The 23,294-nt window shown below is 36.6% G+C and overlaps 2 protein-coding genes across 2 annotated transcripts; one reads left to right on the plus strand and one right to left on the minus strand.

Moving 5' to 3' along the window:
- Positions 1-4,769: 4,769 nt before the first annotated feature.
- Positions 4,770-8,403, plus strand: LOC144998078 (heparanase-like protein 3). The gene is made up of 9 exons (XM_078957902.1): positions 4,770-5,249; positions 6,165-6,201; positions 6,309-6,495; positions 6,616-6,764; positions 6,844-7,074; positions 7,167-7,356; positions 7,432-7,557; positions 7,642-7,741; positions 7,879-8,403. Exons 1-9 carry the CDS (start codon positions 5,004-5,006, stop codon positions 8,266-8,268), a joined length of 1,656 nt encoding a protein of 551 aa, XP_078814028.1. The 5' UTR covers positions 4,770-5,003; the 3' UTR covers positions 8,269-8,403.
- A 42-nt stretch (positions 8,404-8,445) lies between these two features.
- Positions 8,446-12,386, minus strand: PHT4;5 (phosphate transporter 4;5). The gene is made up of 15 exons (XM_078957903.1): positions 11,870-12,386; positions 11,604-11,749; positions 11,396-11,495; positions 11,264-11,316; positions 11,080-11,154; positions 10,905-10,985; positions 10,747-10,808; positions 10,413-10,480; positions 10,205-10,317; positions 10,074-10,110; positions 9,896-9,991; positions 9,680-9,821; positions 9,320-9,372; positions 8,815-8,901; positions 8,446-8,727 (listed from the first exon to the last, which is right to left on the minus strand). The coding sequence occupies exons 1-15, from the start codon at positions 12,227-12,229 to the stop codon at positions 8,626-8,628; spliced, it is 1,575 nt and encodes a 524-aa protein (XP_078814029.1). The 5' UTR covers positions 12,230-12,386; the 3' UTR covers positions 8,446-8,625.
- Positions 12,387-23,294: the final 10,908 nt, after the last annotated feature.

The following is a 23,294-nucleotide window of genomic DNA, read 5'->3' on the forward strand; positions in this document are numbered from 1 at the left end:
CCTCAAGTTTGACCCATAGTCAAAATTGTCACAAAAGTTAATGGTCAACTTGGTCAAGGTGAACATCACATCGTTGCCCTCCTTGGCAACATCGTGGGGTCACAAGGTCATATAGTCAACATGCAAGACATTGTCACACCATGGTCCTCCTTGGCCACGTCGTGGCAATTCAAGAACAAGGCATTCATGATTTTCGAGTTCGCCACGTCGTGGTCACTAATAACCATTTTCTAATTAAGAGATTAATCCTTTCAAATCTAAGCTCATACTTCCATAACTACTTCTCCACACTAACTTAATGGATAAAGTTTCCAACTTTATCCATTAAGACCTCACCATAAGACAAGATCTTAAACCCTAAGTCCATTAAGTCCTTAATATGACCAAAACTCAAACATGTGGCTAAGAACACTCAAGCTAAGACCTTTTTCACACTAGCTCAGAAGTTCATGACCAAATGAACACCTCATCAAGCTCTGGAGTTCCTCAAACTCCTAGAGCACTCAAGAATAGGACCAAAACATCCAAAATGGGCTCATACTTGAAACAAGAAGAACAAAGGTCAAGATCTGAACTTTTTACCTCCAACAACTCATAAATGTGAAAAGGATCTTTGGTCCAAGCTTCTCCTTGCTTCCTTGCACCAAAATAGACTACCTTCTTCTCCAAGTTTCACCAAATGAAGCAAACAACCTCAAGGTAGAGACATTAAGCTCAAAATTAAGGAAATGAGGTTAGGCTTTTGGAATGGGGAGATGTAGGCTGATGGAAATGACCTAGAATAGGAATTAATAGGATTAAATATACAAGAAACCCTAAAAATACATGGGCTTGGGGCTTCTATCACTCTCATGTCGTGGCCATCCATTGTCACACCGTGGCGGCCCTCTAAAACACGTGTTCATTAAATTGCATGCCATGTCATGGGCATATATGCCCCACGTCGTGACTGAGGGTTTGCTATAAAACCTTATTTTGATTCCTTTAATCTTGGCCAATCTTGTTCTGGAAATGGGTGTTACACTCCAGGTATTTGAGGTGTAGTTTTTTGTATTTTTGAGCTCATGGATTCATAAAAATTAGATATTGGTCACTCTCATTAAGCCATACATGAGTTTTAGAGCTTTGTATGACTTTAGGACCTAGGGTTTGAATTTATACCCTTTTATATGCATGTAAATGGATCAATTCGGAGACTTTATCCATTGAAACATCCCTTCTTGCCTAGATCTAAAGTTTGATGTGTTGGCTTTCTATATTAACGACTTAACAAGAGGTTTTGGGTTTAGAGCTAGTACGTCGGGCGTACTTGGTGGTACGATGTGCGTACCAGTTTGGAGCCCCGTAACCAGGAAGCGCCTCGTTACACCCAATGCAGTGACTAAGTACACATGACATACTCAGTCTGTATTGACCCTTTAACTCTTTGAGTAGGGATTTAACCATGTTTTACTTAGGAGCATTTTGGGTAATTTGAGCAGTAGTTTGAGATTAGGTCCATGTTTGTTGTATAGGTGACCTATAAAGTCGGTATTTAGAGCAACATTCATTTCAGCTATCTTTCAGACTGTAAGGTGAGTTTTCCTCATTGTACTTGTGGGTCGAAGGCACCAATATTGGCCTACTAGGTTATGTATCCTGGTTAAGATTTTGCTATGCTGTAGTGATCGGTTATGTATGCATGATTAGTTATTATTTTCTAAATATTTTTTTATGTGCATATGTTTACATATTGTAACGGTTTGGGTTGAAGCGATTATGCTTTGTGCTGAAGGGCAAGAAACCTAAAGTATTTTAGATATGGGCTGAAAGACCCTGTAGGGTTATACCAGACTCATGCTAAGGGATCAGAAGCATTCCAGACATGGGTTAAGGGCCGAGAAGGGCATTTCAGACTCATGTTGTGGGCCCGGGGGCAATCCAGACTTATGTTGAGGGCCCTATATGGGTATTTCAGACATAGGCAGTGGGCCCAATGTACATGTTTGTTTATATTTTTTGTGTGGTATTTTGGGGGAACTCACTGAGCTTTAGCTTACAGTTTAAGTTATGTTTCAGGTACTTCAGATGATCATGGCAAGGTGAAGGCATGATCGTAAATATCCTTCAGTGATATGTTTTGGAGATTTTATGATACTCTGATTTTGGGATAACTGTATCTGATACTTGGTTTTATGACTTGGGTTTGACTGAAACAATGATTTTACTTTAATTGAAAAATGAAAATTGTATCGTGATTTTTAGGATATTACAAGTGGTCAACTCGCGTATTGATTCTGCCATATCCACCAAACGATAATATCAACTCGATTGTTGGAGAATATTTGAGTAGGGTGATGGTGGAGAATTGAATTTATCTTGGATTGTGTAAGTTTAATTTTCAAACTGACATTTCCACCATATGTTTGGGTTATAAGAAATCCAGCATAGGATAATCCAAAAGGACACTTATGTATCTAGGCACAGAAACACAAGTCAAATCGTCAGAGGGTTCTGAGTTCTAGTAGAAGAAGAAGAGTTAAGAAGGGTATATTACGACTTAATTAAGGAGTCCTATTTATACTAGACAAATTAGGGTTTCCATTTTCTATATTAGTTAGGAGAATCACGAATTTAACAGAATAATCAGTGGTTACCAAAATTGATAAGATTTATCAATTTTACCACTCGACATGGGCTCTACCCCTTGGACCCCGCTAGGGGCGCTGCCCCTATGACCCCCACAAGGGGGCGCGACCCCTTTGGCCCCTATCTTGTTGTCATATCGGCTTATAATCCAATTTTATATGTGCATGCATTCCACATTCACCAAACACATAATATATAATACAAACGATAAACCCTTTAGCTCACATACTAGTCCCAATTACACAAAATGCCACGTGACACTAAAATCGCCAATAGAAAAATATGTTATTGTTTGAGAGATGAATAAATTTGAGAGGAAAAAATGATGTTAGAAGATTTTATTTATAATAGATGACAAGTAGGTAAAGATTTGAATTTTGGAGGTAAAAAATGTAAAAAATTTATGGAGGAGAGAGATGGATATGGCAAAAAGTTGTTAAGTTGGGTGTTCGAACTCGACATATCAAGCTATTGGCGTGGTGTTGCCCGAATTCACCCCTACTACAATCTAAGCTCTAATGCAAATAATTAAAATATGTTGTTTTTATATTGGTGGTTGTGGGTATTTTAAATTGAAAAGGAAATTTCTTTCTTAAATTTTTTTTTGCTAAATGATTTTAAAATATATAATCTGAAGAAAACTAAACACCTTAATGCCGACATCTTAACCAATTTGGGTACATGGAGCTTTGTTTAAATTTATAGAAATATGTCTTAGACGAACGGTGGTATTTATACAGTTTCTTTACACACACACAAAAAAAAAAAAGAAAAAAAAAAGAAAGAAAAAAAAATCATTGAAAATCAACTTTGTGATTTTCATGATTTTTGCAATTTTTCCGCAAGCTAAATTATATATAAAAAAATAATAATATTATTAGTCTTAAGAATAACAAAGACTATACGTATATACCTCTTTTTTATTCCCATTTTCCTAAACAAAAGATTTAATAAAATGGGAAGAAAAAATTGAAGTCCATCGGTTATCATAAATATAGAATAAGGAAAAAAAAAAAAAAAAAAGGGAGCTTCATGTGACAATAGCTATTCAATCAGTCGGCTCCAAATGATATTTTAGATTTATTGATTTTCTTTATTTTTAAGAAAAATTGAGGCATTAGAACGTTCCATGTGACCATAATTATTTGTATGATTCGGACATTCCGTCATGTTTCTTTCATATATCTTATTCACCTTTAAATTCCACCTTTAAAATAAAAATTAAAAAAATTATATCTAAAAAACTTGTGTAACAAATACAATACATTATGGAAATTAAAACTAAAAAGAAAGCTTGAATTTTTGTATTTAAAATATAGTAACCTTTAAATATTAAATGAAAAGGCGTTTCCAAAGTATATTAATGTTGCATACTAATATATTATTAATAGTTTGGTAACTACTTTTTGTTATAACAACACATGCAACTTGTGATTGGCATTTTACACCATAAAAAGGGAATACATATATTTCAAAACAATTATCCAATTTCCATATAAACATCTAGTATCAACCATATTAAAAAAAGTTATATTCGTACATTTATAATTTTGTAAACATAAAACGTATAAAACTGTTTCTAGTTCAATTCAATGTCAATAACGAAACAAAACAAAAACGTAAACATCCATTAAAAAAGGTTTCAATTGGTATAGTGATCTTTCTTGTGAAACCCTACCGAATATTTCTTCAATCCAAACAATTTCATTTTGTTTTTTTCTTAACTAAATATCATATAAAATGGAATTTAACATTATATGTACAAAAGTATATAAAACTTCCAAAAAATAATGGCACCACTTGCAAGATTATTAAAATAAGGCAGGTGAAAACTTTAGTAAGTTCAACCCACCCATTATCGGATGATCCATTTTCCATTTCCGGCATCACCCATCCAAGGTCCCGACCCCTACCCACCCCCACCTAACCTACCCTACCCCCCCCCCCCCCTCCCCCAAAAGGTTTTGGTTAGGTTACTACCTACAACAAAACCCTCACTGGTCACCACCGTTTTCCCCGTATGTTCAGCGATCCTTTTCAACTTTCCCAAAGCAAAGCATAAACACAGCTCACACACCCTACCCCACCCCACCCCCACCCATATCCCACTTCCAATTAATCTCCATAAATATGCTCAAAACCCCAAATCCAAACACCAAATCTTGACTGGTTCCCATTTATAAAATATTCAAGAAACGCAAATCTTTTTCCCCCTTTTATGACAAAGCAAGAGTTTTTATATCTTTTCATCTCCTTCTGATCTTCAATGTCTGTCCCCATTAACAGATAGATACAGAATATTATATATATACATACATAAATCTATATATATCATTGTTGAGCTTCATATTATAAGAAAGCTCAGTTTTTTCGAGATGGGTTCTTTGAATTTTCAAATGGGTGTTTGCATTTTGGTTCTTTTGATCAGTTTCAGTTGCAATCTTGTGGATTCGCAAACTGAAGCTGTAACTGATGTAGTTGAGGGTATTCTTGTCATTAATGGAAAAAGTTCAATTGCAAAGATTGATAGCGACTTTATTTGTGCGACTATGGATTGGTGGCCACCTGAGAAGTGTGATTATGGCACATGTAGCTGGGGTCATGCTTCCCTCCTCAATGTGGTATGTTTTCTTCTTTTCTGTTTTGAAACTTGTGTGTGTATGTGTGTGTGTGTGTGTTTTGAGGTGCGTTTAGTGTGTGATTTGATGATGTCGCAAATGAATCTACATGGGTTTTTTTTTTTTTTAAGTTAAATTGTTGCCGTTTTGGGCGTTAATTACTATTTATCGATATTTTTTTAGTTTTCGACTTTTCAAGAATGAACAAATTTAGATAAATTTTGGATTTACAGTAAAATTTGTCAAATTTGTTTATGTTTCGAGGTGTTTTTACTTTTTAGTATGTGAATTACTGAAATAACTGAATCTACATGTAATTTTTATAAATTTCACATTGTCGGCGTTTTTTGCATCAATTATTATTACTTGATATTTTTGAGTTTTTGACTTTGCAAGATTGAGCAAATTCAGATAAAAATCGGATTTATATGTGTGTTTTGAGGTGTGTTTAGTGTGTGATTTTATGATATTGCAAGTTGCAACTAAATCTTCATGGGATATTTATAAATTTTAGATTGTTACTGTTCTTCGGCGTCAAATTTCATTTCGTCATATTTTTGAGTCTTTTACTATGCAAGAATCAACCAAATTCAGATAAATTTTGGATTTATACTAGAATTAATTAGCCCAAAATAAAAAACGCTCTTACTATAAGCTTCAGATATTTTTGAGTTTTTTACTCTGCAAGAATCAATCAAATTTAGATATATTTTGGATTCATGTTAAAAGTAATTTGTCCAAAATTAAAGAATCTTTTAGTATTTTGTGAAGAACAGTGATTGATTTGCAATGAAACGACAGTTACAAAAATTCAAAAATTCATATCCTATTTACTATTTACTATTTCATGTTTCTGTTTCGAATTCATAAATTCAATTAACTTCTCGCTATTAATTTCATTTACGGGTTCATTAACAGGATCTAAACAACAAAATTTTTCAGAACGCCATCAAAGGTAACGAAGAACTTACAATTTCTCCATCGACCTCAAAAGTCAAACACATTACTTTCAATTCCAAAATATTAACATAAAAATATATATTTTTTTAACAATTTATGCAGCTTTCTCAACATTAAAGATCAGATTAGGAGGAACTTTACAAGACAAACTTATTTACCAAACAGAATACGATATCCAAAAACCATGCAACCAATTCTCAAAAAACAACTCAATGTTATTCGGTTGGACTAATGGATGCCTACCTTTATCCAGATGGGATCAACTCAACACATTCTTTAAAGACACCGGGTAACCATAAATATCAACAACCCACTTTAACTTTTTTAAAAATCTTTCCATTTATAGCATGTAGTTATATTTAATCAAAAATGTTCATAATTGGTGTTTTATTTACACTTTTAAATTCAGGGCTAATATTATTTTTGGATTAAACGCACTTTCCGGGAAGACAATACAAGCAGATGGTTCAGCTACTGGAGCTTGGGACTCAGCAAATTCTGAATATTTAATGCGTTATACAGTTAAAAAGAATTACACCATGTACGCTTGGGAACTTGGTAAGTTCAATTATTTGTTAAAATTAATGATTTTTTTTATCGAAAATGGTTTTGAATTGTTGAATTTTTTTTTTTATAGGGAATGAGTTGAGTGGAAGTGGAGTTGGAACAAGAGTATCAGCATCTCAATATGCTTTTGACACAAGAACCCTAGCAAACATAGTTCAAGAAATCTATGAAGGTGTTGAGATTAAACCAAGGATAATTGCACCTGGTGGTTTCTTTGATGCTAATTGGTTCAAGGAGTTTGTTGACAAAACACCCGAAATTCTCGACATAATCACTCATCACATATACAATCTTGGCCCAGGTATTCTTTTTTTTAGAAATTTGAAATGAGTAATTTGAATTCCAAGATGTTGAAAACTCAAAAGTTGGAATCTTTTTTGGATTTCCAAACAGGGGTAGATCAACATCTAGTTGAAAAGATATTGGATCCATCTTATCTTGATGGAGAAGCTGATACATTTAGACAACTTGAAAATATTCTCAAGACTTCTGTAACATCTGCTTCTGCTTGGGTTGGTGAAGCTGGTGGTGCTTATAACAGTGGACATAATCTTGTCACAAATGCATTTGTGTTTAGTTTCTGGTAAGTTTTAATCTTTTTTCTATTGGATGCGAAAAAAAAAGACTAAAATACCCTTTTGTGGCTATTGTTGAACAGGTATTTGGATCAGCTAGGGATGTCATCTGTTTATGACACGAAAACGTACTGCAGACAAACATTGATAGGAGGAAACTATGGTTTGCTCAACACTACAACGTTTGAACCGAATCCGGATTACTACAGGTTTGACTTTTGAGGTCAAAATTGTAAAATTAACATCCTTCAAAGATTGTAATTTGATGCGAGTTCTTTCTTAAATCTTAACAGTGCCCTTCTTTGGCATCGGTTGATGGGTAGAAAGGTCCTTTCCACAAATTTTACAGGGAGCAAGAAAATACGATCTTACGCACATTGCGCCAAAGAATCTGTAAGTTTGATACTTTTGAGGATGAAGATGAAAAGGGCATTTACATCTTTTTCACAAAATTACAGTTTTTATGTCATTGAGTGTATAATATAGGGCGATAAACTCAAAGGGTAATAAAGTAATTTCGTATATTGCAGACGGGAATAACGGTTTTACTGATCAATCTAGACAACACAACTACAGTGGATGTAAGTCTGTCTTCATATATGAATTGGAAGAGGGAGCATAAACTAAGATCTCTTGTTCATCATCATCATAATCATCATAAAGCAAACAATCCAAGAAATAATAAGACTGGTGGAATAGAGACAAGAGAAGAATATCATTTAACACCAAAAAATGGGGATTTACATAGTCAAGTAATGAAGCTTAATGGAAAAGAGTTGGAAATAACTTCATCTCAAGAGATTCCACCATTGGAGCCTATATATGTGAACTCTTCAATGCCTATACGTGTTGCTCCTTTTTCTATTGTATTTGCTCATATTCCTCATCTTACTTTCTATGCTTGTAGTAGTAGTGATTAAATGTTATAAACAAATTCACATGAAATGGAACTGAGAATCAGTTCCATTTTTGCTATTGAGTTATAGATTATATTCCACATTTGACACTTTTTTATTGTCTTGATTTATGTTTATGCAAAAGGCTGGTTATCTTTATTCTTTTCTGTTCACTCTTTTAGAGTTTGATTCACATCCATATGGAGATCAAAGTTGTTTAAACTTTTATAACAAAGCAAAAGATTTACAACAAGTTTTATTATAGCTACAAATTCATATAAATACAAGAGAGTTTGGTTAGTAAAAGCTATAGTCACCTTCTATCAAAATTGTTGAAGGGATCCAAGTTAGTTGTGGTCAATAAAGTCAAACTTATGCTTTTCAATCTATCTTCTTGAATGTTTGAGGTTTACTGCTTGCAAATGCTAGCCATACGATTGTACCCGTGAGGTAGAAGAAAATTGAAGGTGCAAAGAGTGACATCTGTACATGGTATTAGAATTTTTTTTTTTTATTAAAATTATAGTTTTATTAAAGAAATGGAAATTAAGGTTTTAATGAAAGTCTTACACTCCATGAATGTGTTGAATCAAGAAGAAATCCAGTGAGAGCAACACCTACAATTCCAGGAACTGCCCCTACTGTATTGGTGATGCCCTGCATGCACAATTCAAAGTTAAGGGTCTAATATGTAATTTGACAACTATTGAGTTTTAACATAAAACTTGAACAAAAATGTCGTTTTTGAGTACAATAAGCAGTTTCAGATAAAAGGAGTTTAGTACAATGTTCTTTTTTTTTTTGCATATATGTTTCCATGGTATGTCTAAAATCGTTATTCTTGTAAACTATAGTGTTCTTTATGCAAAAAAATTAAAATGGGCCCCACAATTTCTAACTTAAAAGGAAGAAACATAGCCTGTGACTATGTCATTTACTACAATTTATGGGTCTCATATTTATTTTTTCACCAATGTCTTGTGAATAAGAACACAAAATGAAGATATTAATTAAATCACACACACACACACACACAAACTCATTTAAAGCAATGGTTGGAATTAACTGAACATACCAAAAGTATGCTTGCATATTCAGGTGAAATATCTTGATGTGTACAATAAAGTCCTGCACCCAAACAAATGACAATATTAAGGCTCTATTTCTTTCTTTTTTTTTCCCTTAAATGTTTTCTCGATAAATGATATATTTTAAAAAACCACAATACACTTGAGGCAATGTAAGAAAAAAAAAAAAAAAAAAAAGACGAATTATTGCAGATTTGTAAATAGTAAAACTTAATGGAAAGTACTTTCTGTGTACTTTACACTTTCTTCAATTCAAAAAGAAACACTCATATACAGATTACCATCTCAATTAAGCCCATTAAGCAAAAAACATCGATTAAGCCAATTAAGTAATAAAAAAAATTAACCTGATAAAGCAAAACTTGATAATGCTAAACCAGCAGTAAGAATAGTAACAACTTCCCATGGAGGCAACCCTAAGTCAACAGATGACAAAATCATACATGCAGCAGGGGATAAAAATGCAATTGTTTGACATATCTTGCGTACCTATAAAAATTATAAATTATAAATTAAAAAAAAAAAATTCTTGTGGGTCCCACGTGCATGAACAATGAACATACCACAGTTGTGTCGACTCCATTGGATATTAAGTTATCTGCAAACTGTGATGCGAAGCTTGTAACAACAACTGAAGCTAGTGGAGGAAGAACAGAAACCTAAATTCAAGAATATGTGTAATCTAATATTATTAGGTCTAAAAAAAAAAGAAAAAAAAAAGATTATGATTTACGGAAATACCCATGCAGCTTCTGTAAGATTCAAGTCCAACTCCTCACTGCATATCATAATCGAACATTTAATGGGGAATGTAATTATTTATAACTTTTTTTATTTTTGGAAAAATTGTAATTATTTATTATAACTATCACCTAAAATAAGTAGGAAGCCAAGACAAACAGCAATAATGACCCCAACTTCCACAAAAATGAGCATATATCATCGCCCATACAGCTTTACTTTGGAAAAACGACTTCCATGGTACCTATATATGAAAAATAATTCAAATTAAGTTTCATAAATTGAAAATTGAAAGTTGCAAAATGAGGAAATTTAGAAAAATAATATTATGTTTCTTACGTTTAGGGAACCACCAAATTCTTCCATTGAAGTTTCCCATGATTTTGCCTTTGGATTTGACTGCGACCCTATAATTTTACACGAGTTCATGACAGATAAAAGGATTTTGGCTTAGGTTTCGACAAATACCCAAAATACCCATAATCCAAAATAAAGAAATGTTCTAGAATTAACCAATGGCATCAGTTACAGGAGGCGATTTCAACCTATTGTGTGGAAAATGTCGATTTGGGTTTATATTACTTTATTTAAAAAATAGGTTTTTGTAATCGTATTTATTACATTAACTATTTGACTAGGGCTATTTATAAAAGTAAAAAACAGATGTTCTTACTTGATAACGATCCAGAGTTGATTGAAGGTTGGTCTTCTGCAACAAATTGAAACCCTAAAAACCTTTAAACACAAAGTTATACATTAAATCAATACCCCAAGTAGACAGAAAGAAGAACACATTATTCAAATAGTATTAATTTGACTACATTTACTTACCACATAATTCCAAACAAGCCAAACATGTAGAATACAGATTCCCATCCAAAAGATTCAATCAAAGGGGGAGCTAAAAGAAGCCTGGAGTTTGTCAATTGGTTAAAAAAATGTTTTTTATATAACAAAATGACATACATTTATGCTTGTTTTAAAAATAAAGTAACATATTACATACCCTAAGACACTTCCAACACTTAAACCACCAAATACAAATGAGACAGCTCTTGAACGTTCTTCCAATGGAATTAATCTGCAATAAAAAGTCAAAGGAATCACCAAATTAACAAATTGGTCAATGAAGTTAACTGAAGAAATGGGACCCACGTTCATGTATATCTTTTAATCACATAATCACATACCTAGCAATCAAATCTGTGGCAGCTGAAGGTGATACTCCCTCTCCAATTCCAACCTGAGAATTTATGGGAATTAAAAAAACACAAATATTTGTAGAAATTAGGAAATTGGTAAGATTTCTTTTGAAAGCATACAAGAATCCTTGAAAAAACAAGCCCAGGCATAAATCCAGCAACAACAGGAACCAGAGCTGTGGCAAGTGACCATGTCAAAACGCCAAATTGAAGAACAATCCTGCATCATGATTCATGAAGCAGCAATGGTGAATGGAAGATGAGGTATTATTGATCATATTCATATGATCGTTAATTAAAGTGCACAAATGTTCGATTAAAGACTAACCTCCCACCAAATATTTTTGAAAGCCAACCACCGGGTAACTGACTCAAAGCGTACCCCCAAAAGAATGATGATTGCACTAATCCTGCAACCGATGAACTCCATCCAAACTGATGCGACATTGGGATAATGGCTATACTCAAGTTTACCTACAAGAAATTCAGTTTTAGGGTTCAGTTATGGAAAATTAGTAATTTCTTCGTACAGGATCGCAAATGATCATGAGCAAAAAGAAAACTGAAACTGGAAATACGAAAAATCGAGATTACCTTATCCATGTTACAAATAACAAAAGCAAGTGAGGTGGTGCCAATGAGTTTATATCTTTGAGGAACATTCTTCCAAGGAGGCCAACTCAAGTTTTCCAGCCCTAATTTCTCAATCCCAATTCCAGGTTTCTCCCCTAATTCATCATCAACTTTCAGCCCGGTAACTATCGGAGAAATTCTCTCGTTTTCTGCGATATTTTCTTTCTCCCTGATGCTACAAGAAACTTTTAAAGACCTTGAATTTAGTAAACATGGTGATGATGATGGTTTTAAGAACCGTTTGTTCGAGGAACGGCGAAATTTGTGCTGTGAAAGACATGATAAATTGGTGTCTGGTCTAAATGTAAACAATTTCGCCATTCTTTGGACGTGAACTAGGAAATTTGCAAGGATTGTTTGAAGTAATCACAGTGTTATGGAAGTATTCGACTTTGTGTAGAAGAGAAAATGAAGAACGCTACTTTAAGAGAGGACCAAATGGCGCCACGGAGGAGTTGGTTTGCGGCCCCGATTTGATTGGAAGGTTACTCATGTCAAATGTTTTTGTTCATATGAAAATTTACATAATGATCCACAAACTATTTGGTTTCTTGCGAAATGGGAACAAACCAACAATTTTAATATTTTAGCCCACATGTGCTTTGTAGTTTTTTCTTATGATTTAATGGCATGATAAATTGATTTATTGTTTACAAATCATCAAGGTTTCATTTATTGGTCTAGCCTCAAAAGAGAATATTTCATTCAAGAATAAATGAATATTATCATCAACAAATTGATAAGTAAAACTAAATTTCTTTAAATGGAAAACTGAAATGATATTTCTTATTATAGTAGTAATCAAGCATACATTATCTAGCAATAAATACAGGCCATTTTTTTGGAACAACAAATCTAACGCACTCCTAATAAACTAATTCTAACATCACATATGTCCCAAACGAGACTAGAACCCTCGACACATACTAAAATATAGGTCATTTGATAAACATAATTCAAAATGTCCTATCGCTTGGACTACAACTGATGCTCCATTGCCGACATGTAATACCATTTTGCTTGTTTTTAGCTCCTTGCTCTTTTTGAACCTCTACAACGAATTACATATGTGAGTTCCACAAACAGTATCAAATACCCAAGTGTTAGATGAAAAAGTAAATAATCTCATTTCAATCATGAAAATAGATATATAACTGAACTGCCTTCCTCGACCTTCTTGGCTTTCAACCCTGCAAGATAAGTAGGGCAATTCTTTTACCAGCGACCAATAACTCCACACTCAAAGCAGGTGTCATCATTTGCCACTTTTTCCTTCTTCTTTGGCAGTAAGACTTGGGGAGCTTTCTTCCCTTTGCCCTTGCTATAGTCAAGATTCTACTGGTAAACTCATATGAGTTTTCTCATTATACTATATAGAACATTAGATGTCGTGTTTGATAGGATGTCTTTATAACTTCTGTATGAACTATATAGTTGGAATATATTAGGAAAGACTATATTTGGACTATAACAGGAAACACTATAGTTGGACTTTAGTTGTACTATGGCACGAAAGACTATAGTTAGGCTATAGCAGGATAGACTCTAGTTGGATTATAGCAGGAACAATTATAGTTGGACTATAGCAGGCAAGACTATGGTTGGATTATAGGATTATTTTTGTATGCGGTATCTTAGGAAACTCACTAGGTTTTATGTTTACGCATTGAATTTAAATATTTTCAAGTTGGTCTGGTAGCAAGGGAAGGGCGCAACGTGACTATTGTATTTATGAACATGTTTTTGGAGACTTCTGTTGATTTGATTTCACTACTTTTATTATTATGATGATTTGAAAATAATGTGACATGTTTTGGAACAAATGGTTATGTTTGATATACTTTGGTGAAAAGGATTTTGGTTGATTACTTTAATTTAAAAATATAATGTCCCGAAAACAAGAGGTAAAATTTCATTTTTAACATAATCAAAACACCAATTATCTTACAAAAACATTCAAAATAACAGATTTATCAAAGTAGAATCCCAAAATCGACATGGTGCAGAAACATGGGTGGATGCACTGCGATAAAGCGTTGGCCCTTCCCTTTTGAACCGAAAATACCCAAAACCAAAAACTAAAAACCGTAAGCACAAAGCTTAGTGAGTTCCCCAAAATATCACATATCATACAAGTAACATGCCCCGCCCAGTAAGTGTAACGGGCCTCTCCCTAACTCGCATAACAGGCCCCGCCCAATGAGTATAACGGGTCTCGTCCTAACTCGTATAATGGGCCCCGCCCAACATCGGGCCCCACTGAGCATCGGACCCTTACTGGAATAGATCTGTCAGTCATGGGGCCCTAACCAGTAATGGGCCCCGCCCAACATACATACAATAATATAAGAACATGCAAGTATTACAAAGATTAATATCATACAATACATTCATAGGGCCCCACCCAACATAAATACAGACACATAACATATATCATAAATGTAATAGTCATACAGATAACTAGCATCCTAACCATAATAAACCATGGGTCAGCATTAATGTCTTCGACCCGCCAAACACAATAAGGAATCTCACCTCAATCCGCTGAATCTCTCAATAGATTCTCAGTATGCTAATCCGGAAATCCCTGTGTGCTAGCACCATCAAATAATTATCCAATTACTAATCGGATCTTGACCCAAAACAAGAATCAAATCCACTTAATCCATAACCAAGGTAAAATACCATTTTACCCTTTCCTTATTTGGCCTAAAACCTGGGCCCATCCCATTTACTCCAAAAAGCCTAATTTCCTAAATGGCAACCAAAGGCCCAATATGGCCCAATTTCCTAATTGGACCCAAAAACTATCATAGGACCAATACCAAGAAGGCTCACAGTCAATCCATGGCCCAAAGTCAAAAGTCCAATGGTAACAAGGCCCAATCCCTAAAAATCCCAAAATGTCCATTTTGGTGAATACGCCTGCATACCAGAGACGTACGCCCCACGTACTAAACCACGAAGCATAATGTACAAGTTCTCGATGCACCGTCCAAGCACTACGTTGAGCGTACTCCTACGTACGCCCAACGTACTCATCAGAGGCCAAAAGTCACCATTAAGCTTTTATTTCGTTAATTCAAGTTCTCCTAACTCTTATCTTAACCCTAAATGATGTCTTAAACCATAAAGTCGAAACCTTTAAGCCTTTTCATGGCTAAAGAGGGCTAAATCTCCAAAATCCTTACTTTCACAACACTCAAAACCACTTAACTCTTGCATGGTTCTAAGGAAACAATCAAGCAAACATTTTTATGATTCATAATAGCTTCATAATGGATAAAGTTTCCAACTTTATCCATTAGAATGGTCCCAACAAACAAGATCTAGTCGTTAAGTATCAAAGGGACACAAAAGTGCATATTTTTCAACTTAATGCATTAAGTCCAAGTCTCCAACCTACATATCTAAATCAAAATGATGTTTAGATGGATAAAGTTTCCAACTTTATCCATAATAAGGTCACATTTAACATCCCAAGACCAGGTATAACTTATAAACCCTTGTTCTTTTGGTAATTGTCAAGTTTGGTCCTTATTTGAGAAAAGGTGGTAAATAAGTACGCAGGGTGAACCTTCTTGAAATGTTTATGTGCTAGCGGTGGGTCTAAGGCCATAATGTCGGCCCACCAGTAGGAGTTGTATGTTAGATGATTGTCTTTGTGATATTAATCTAGGGGTGCTGCTACCCGAAATGTTTATGTGGTAGTTTGGTATGCTTTATGCAGTAGTAGTAGTAAGAGGGGAATAGTCCTCAAGTTCAGTTGTTAGGACCGAGGGGTAGATCGGACACCCCGGTATGTCTAACAGGGGTAGGTTGAGCACCCGGTATGCTCAGCGGGGTAGGTCGGGCACCCTGGTATGCCTGACATGGGGTAGGTCGGGCACCCCGGTATGCCTGATAGTATGTGTGGTATGATAGGGGAGCTTACTAAGCTTCGTGCTTACATTTTTTAGTTTGTTTCGGGTACCTCTTCAGCGAAGGGGAAGGAGCCGGTGCGGTAGCTGCACATTACACTCACATAGGATTCCTCATTTTAGATCTATGGGATTGTACTCTGATTTTATAACTACGTATGATACGAGATATGTATGATGGTTTATGGACTTATTTTGATATCGATAATGTTTCAGTAAAATATTTTATAATCTACGTAATTGAAAAACAAAAATTTTGGACTTGAAATTTGGGATGTTACAAGTTGGTATCAGAACCTTGGTTTGAGGGATTCAGGCACACTCCTGAGGGTGTCTGAACTCAAACTAAGGACTTGGTATGAAAATTTTTAAAAAGTAAAACCTTTTTATTTTAAAAGAAATTTGAAAAGAGAAAAGAACTTTGAAAAGGGCAATATGTGTGATGTGCGTGACCGGTCGAGCTCAAGTAAGTACCCCAAAATACCCATACAAGTTTATGTTATGCTATGATATGTTTATTAGAACTGCATGCTAGATTAGGACTAAGGATCTAGGAGGATGCCTTATGTGCCTGTTATATGCGTTTGAGCTATATGAATTTCATGCTAGTACAAATTCCCAAGTAGAAAATAAAACATTCGATTGGATTATGTGGCTAGCTTTCCATTATCCAAATGCTGCTTGCTTTGTGCTTTGTTGGGCTCTTAGCAGTATGGCCTAACAATTAAGTGAATATGCTAAGTCACATGTGGTACATGCTAGATAATCTCAGAGTGTTGGATTTTACCCTATTGTGCAACTCTTGTTTGAGTCTAACCGCCATAGGGATGAGTCCTTTACTCGAAGGATTATTTGATCTCCGCTGCATGTGACTATATTCACGAGGTAGTTAGATGATACTGGTGGGAAGTCTTTCAGCAGCTAAGGATGGGTCGGGTCAGTGATATACCCTAGGGCAAGCCTAGGATGAGGGTAGTACTGGGAGCAATAGTAGTAGTGTAAGGGACTTGGTAGAGCCGAATCAATCCTTAAGGGAAGTATGGATAAATGTGGAAGGTAGTATGGGCCCGTACTACTGAAAGCAGAGGATCCGTAATTGAGTCAAGGAGAGCTGAGACGAAACCAAGGAACTTGTAGAGTGTGTGAGAATCCTGAGACTATGTTTGGGTTCTAATAGCTATGTGTTTTGTTTTAGAATGGTGATGATTACGCGACATGGAGCGGGAGGTTCAGGATCGAGATCTGGATCAGGGTCTGGCTCGGGGTCAGGTGTTAAGCCAATTGATGAGGGACTGCGTGAGTTCATTGCTTTTGAGATCACGAGAGGCATCCTTGAGTCGACCCCGATGATTTCGGGTCGATCAAGGAAGGGATTATCGAGTTGATGGAGGATCTCCTCAGGGAATTTCAGAGTGACTGGGTGTCTAGCTAGTCAAGGGCGCGTACACTGTCCTTTAAGGACTTCAAGGGATGTGGTGCACCAAACTTCCACGGGGTGAAGGACCCCTTCACTGCGAGGAGGTGGATTGCAGACATGGAGTTTGCTCAATTGACTAGCTTCTGCTCTGAGGGGTCGAAAGTACGGTATGATGTTGGGGGTTTGAGGGACAAGGCAAGAGATTGGTGGGAGTCAGTTGGTGATTCGTTGGGAGCCTCAGTGGTAGAGGCTATGACCTGGCCCGAATTTGTGACCAGGTTTAGGGCCGAGTTTGCACCGGATGTGGAGCTTCAGCAGCTGGCCAGGGAGTTCCTTGACATGAAACAAACTGTGACAACCCGAAATTTTTTCCGTTATTTTCTAACCCACTTCTGTTAATAAATTTTAATTTTAATTTTATTAAATTTTCCGTCAACTTCTTGGGTTAAGTAAATTAACTAAGGTTATTGTTATAATTACATACGAGTCAGAAAACCAAAAATCGCGCGAAAAACCTTCAACTCCTCGAAAAAACGACGAGTTCACAGTCAATGCGAGTTTATGGCCATAAACTCGTGTACGGTCGTAAACCCTGTTTAGTACGGTACTTGCAGGAAACTGCACGAGGGAGCTTTCATTTCTAGGGTTTTAGTAAATATATCTCTAGGTGTGTTGCCTTGTTTGTGTTTGGACTATACCTTTAAACATTTGTCATATGCTATTTGCATATCGTGAGTTACGGGATGGTTAGTGAAAAGTTGTTTCCCTCTTTGCTGGTTTGAAGCGTTCAACATTAACTGGGTCTAGGGTCGAGATCAATTCAGGGACATGATGCAGAAGGTCTACGGACAGGATTGGTGACTCGGCCATTATGCTCGAGTCGACTTTTGGAAGCGCCATGGGAAGTGGTTTACTGTTGAGGCCTTAGCCTGGACATCGGTTATTCAAACCTCAAGATATAGGTGGGGAATCATTTCAAAGCGTTTGAGATTATTAGTCTCGTTGGGATTCGGGAAGTGTTTGTCTGATCTTTAGGAGTGTGTGGTCCTTAGGGATTTGGGCCCGTAATAGAGCACTTGCACGGACAAGAAACATGTTGTCAGCAATTGGTTATGAAAGAGTAAGAAGGATCAGGAATCCTTCAAATCTCATGAATTGCGAAGACTTAGTTAAATCTAAGTGGGGGAGAACCGTGCAGGTATTCAGGATGAGGACATGTATGATACCGGGATGGGCTTCTCATCCCCATCGAGGGGAAATGGCAGCCCAAGTGGTTATTTGGTTTGAGGGTTGTGTGAGTTTGGAGACCGGTAAGACTCCCCATCATGTGAATCGCGTCTTCTTGGGGGCTTGATAACATAATTTGGGGAGACAGGTTGGGGCTCTAGTCATGAATGGAGTTCAGTTCGGGTGGTCGGTGGAGTGCGTGATCGACTCTGTATGCCTTTCAAATCAATAGATCATGGGTAAGGTATTGGGCTATGGTTGTGTTAGGATGAAAGTGTTGTAAGACTAAGGGGGAGCCGTAACATTCACTAATGTACAGTTGGTATGGAAGTGTTGTAAGACTACGGGGAGCCGTAGCATTCATTAATGACTAGTCAGGATGAAAGTGTTGTAAGACTACGGGGGAGCTGAAGCATTCACTGAGGGTCAGTTGGTATGGAAGTGTTGTAAGACTACGGGGGAGCCGTAGCATTCACTGGTGGTTAGTTGGTATGGAAGTGTTGTAAGACTACGGGGGATCCGCAGTATTCCCTAGTAGTCAGATAGTGCGGGAAGTGTTGTAAGACTACATGGAAGCCGTATCATTCACAACAGCTAGATAGTGTAGGAGATACAGACACACTGTAGGGTAGATGTGACATTCATGGATTCGTTCAGATGACTTAGGCCAGTGTGGCCTAGTTCGCAAGGTTGTGAGTAGGTCACAACATAACTGTAGGGTAGATGTGACATTCTAGTAACATTCACCTTTTTGCGTCAGATTCAGCAGTAACAGATTGTCAGCCTATCATGATCAGATGGATCAAAAGGATTAGATGAGCCATGAGTGGCGGTATAGTTAGATCAGTTATCTTCGGAAAAGGTATCCTTCAGAGGTCGTGTAAGGACTACTGAGTGTGTTTTGGCTTAGCAATCGGTTAGATGTGTATTATTTCGAGGGATTATCTGAGCTTTGGTCAGATATAAGTGTATTGTAGGGAAATTTGGTCTGTGACTTTATTTTCTAGTGACAACCTCAAGTTATCAAAAGTTGCGCAGGTAATTGGGAGATAAGTGTAATGAATTCGACAATGATTCAGTGCGGGCGGCCTATCAGGGGGACAAACACTCTCGAGACTTTGAAATTCGGACGGAGTAAATATGACCTTTTACAGGAAATTCATCCATTTTCAGGTGCTAGGACCTTGCGAAGGTTGGTCGTGGTTACCTGGGAAAGCTAGGGTGTCCCCAGGATTGTGACCATGTCACCCAAGTTGTCGGGTGTGTAAGGGAGGATAAGGAATGATTTCAATGATGAAATATAGTTTAAGTGGGGGAGAGTTGTAACATTCTATTTATTTAATAAATAAATAGATAAAATTTGATGAACGAATAGTCGCAATAAATTATATTATTTAGGGGATTATTGGTTTTGGGGAGTCAAATGTTATAAATTGGATTATTCGAGGGTTAAAGTATAAGTTCAAGACTTATCTCGCAAAGGATTTTAGAAGTCAAGGGGGTGTTTGGTATTATTGGGATGTATTATGTAAGGATTTTAGTAGGCCGGGGCTGATTGGTAACATTTTGGGTCACTGAAATTGGACTATGTATTAAGCCCAATCATACCATATGATTTATCTAGTAGAGTGGTGGACTTAATGGATTAAGTCCTTAATGGGTTAAGTGAGAAACACTTAACCCTATTTGTCATTTTATGTGAAACCCTAATTTCACTTGGGCTTTGAGTTGGGCCTTTCTTTTGGGTTTTGATGATTGGGATACTGATATGTGACATCCCCAATTTCACGGTCAGAAAAGACTGGTTTTGTTTATACTTTATTTCAAAATCAGAGTAACCTTTTAATAAAAGAATTGCGGAATTTGTCCCAAAACAATAATATGATAAAGATTTATCAAAAGCATTTCCTTATAAATGTATTTCATTAAAAGACTTGGGATGTCATGTTCGATACAGTACATTATAAGCCTTACAACAGTTATTTACAACTAATGGCCTATAATCCAAAAGTCCCTCATCATCATCATAATTATGCTCTGAGTCCACTACCTGTAAAATAGTAAGCTGAGTGGGTCAGGCTTGGGAGCCTGGTGAGCATATAGGGTTTTCAACCCACAAATAATAATAAACTTATTAATTTCATCGATCAACAATAAATTTATTAATTTCATCAACCAATAATAACCCTGATTACTCATTCCCGTTATCCTCACTTTACGTCCCTAAACACCTATACAAGGGACCTAGTCTAAGGATTTTATCATCGGGATGGACACTACTGCTAAGGGGTTCCTCAACAATAAATGTCCTAAAGGCAACCATGAGTGGGATGGAGTACATCGGTGAACACATCGTTCACAACACCTACAGGTTGCGAGCCTGCTAGCGTTCCACTAGACTGTCTAGAAGAGTCCGTGGTCGTCATCCATACTCCGCTAGATCACTGGAACAACAACAACATCGAGGCCTCTCATCATTTTAACACACATCAACTATTTTGTCTACCCATTGTCTACCCAACATATTTGTAGATAAAATACATATACAATTTATAACTTATATAAAACATTGTATTCAACAATCATCTCAAATAAACAATCAATATAATTACACATAACACGTATTTGATAGAAAATACTTCATATCTATGTGTAAGATGAAAGTGATTATACACTCACTTGGTTTGATGATAATCGGGCAGCAATTCGTTCCTTAAAATGATCGTTTCTGATAAAACCGGGAGTTTTATTGAGAAACTGGGCTCTGCGAGAGTTGGAGCTTCAAAACATAAAAGATAAAATTTTCCGGGTTTTCGGGCACTTCTGGATGTATTCCGAGCTTTAAAAATGATACCGGGGCTTCGGGGGAAGTCAAAATATAAGTTTAGGGGTGAAAAATGACAATTTTTCAAAAGTAGTCGGGAGATCTCACAGCCCCCCTATTTATAGGGTGCGAGGCCGAGGTCCCCATGGCTGAGAAGCTTCCACGTAGCTGCTTGCGAGGCTCGGTGACGAAGGGAGGAGGTGGCTGCGAGGGAACGAGGCGCGTGGCAGCAGCGAGGCGAGACACGGAGGCGGCAATGAGGCTCGAACGTGGCTCTGCGAGGTTCGGACACGAGGCGGCTTCTGATTGGCCGAGGCTTCGGTCCGAGGGAATTACGACACGCTTCTGGTCCGGATTCGGCCACGTCTTCGGTGACGCAGCAACTTCGGCCTCGATGACGTGTCCGGTTACTGTTCATGCGAAAATTTCTGAATTTTGAGCCCCGAACTTCTAAAATCCATAACTTTCGCATACGAGCTCCGTTTTTGACGTTATTTATATGCACACGTAGCTAAAATCATGCTCTACAACTTTCGTTTAGAATTCATCGGCTAATTTTGAATTTAATTTTAATATTATTATTTTTAACAGACCGGGACAGGAAAATCCATTAAAAAAATCATAACTTCTTCATCCGATGTCCGTTTTCGTCAGTCTTTTTACCGTTGTACTACTATTGAAGAGACCTTCGATTCTCGTTTAGGTTGTGTTGGCTAAATTTTGCTCGATCTTAAATTCGAGTATTTAGCTGTCTACTGCTAAGCTAAAACTTAGAAAAATCATAACTTCCTCATACGAAGTCAGATTTGGGCGTTCTTTTTATCGAACTTCTCGGTTTAACGAATACTACGAATTTAGTTTAGATTGTTAAGGCTAAAAAGCACTTTATTGTAATATTCACTTTTTACGCTTCCCGGTGCCGTGCCGGTTTTGTCGCGAAACTTCGACAGGTCATAACTTCTTCGTTATAACTCGGATTTCGACGTTCTTTATATCTCCGGAATCCTTGTTTCGGCCACTACAACTTTCTTAAAAGATATCGCCTTTTTCTAATATTTATTTTAAATGCTTATTTTTATTATTAATTAATTAAATCATAATAATTAAGCAAATAAGCATATAATTCACATAATATTCACATAATTCCTCTTTACTACTTCAAAATGAGTTACAAAGGTTGACCTAGACTATTACAACTTTATTAATGCTTTTAGCCCAGAAACACGGGCGTTACATGATAGGCCATCCAGGAACAATCATATAGACTATAATAATTTAATGGGCTTTACGGTAAGGCCCATGTGAAGGTTTGGTCCTAATTTGGAAAATTGGGCCATAATTGGCCCTTCATGATTATGAAATGTTGGGCCACTAGAATTGCCAAATGTTTGGACTGAACTAAATGGTTGGACCTTAGAATAAGACCATGTAAAGGTTTGGGCCCAATGTAGAAAATTGGGTCGTATGTTGGGCTTTGATTCATAGTTTAACTTTTGGGCCTTTAGATTGGGCTTTGAGTTTAATCAAGCTAAGATAAGGGTAAAGCAGTCTTTTACCCTGAGCTTGGACTTATGATTTTTGTGTTGGAACCCAATTATTAATTGGGTGATGTTTTGAAATTAACAATTCGGGAATCTGTCATCCAACAGTTAGGATTGTATCTACGGGACTTCAACAGTGGGAGGTGAGTCTTCTCACCATACCCATGGGTCTAAGGCACCAAGGTTGGCCCATATGTGATTATGGTATATGTCTTAGTCATTCTGTGATTTGATATGCTATGTGATTGTGTGTTATTGCATGGAAGACCCTAGGGGAGCCCATGGCATTGGATGTAAGACCATGTGGGGTAGCCCATGGCATTCCTACTTTCCTAGGTAAAGAACATGTGGGGTAGCCCATAGCATTGGATGTAAGACCATGTGGGGTAGCCCATGGAATTCCTAGGAAAAGACCATGTGGGGTAGCCCATGATATTGGATGTAAGACCATGTAGGG

The sequence above is a fragment of the Lactuca saligna genome, chromosome 5 (genome assembly GCF_052625555.1).
Source record: "Lactuca saligna cultivar CGN05327 chromosome 5, ASM5262555v1, whole genome shotgun sequence".
Classification (NCBI taxonomy): domain Eukaryota; kingdom Viridiplantae; phylum Streptophyta; class Magnoliopsida; order Asterales; family Asteraceae; genus Lactuca; species Lactuca saligna.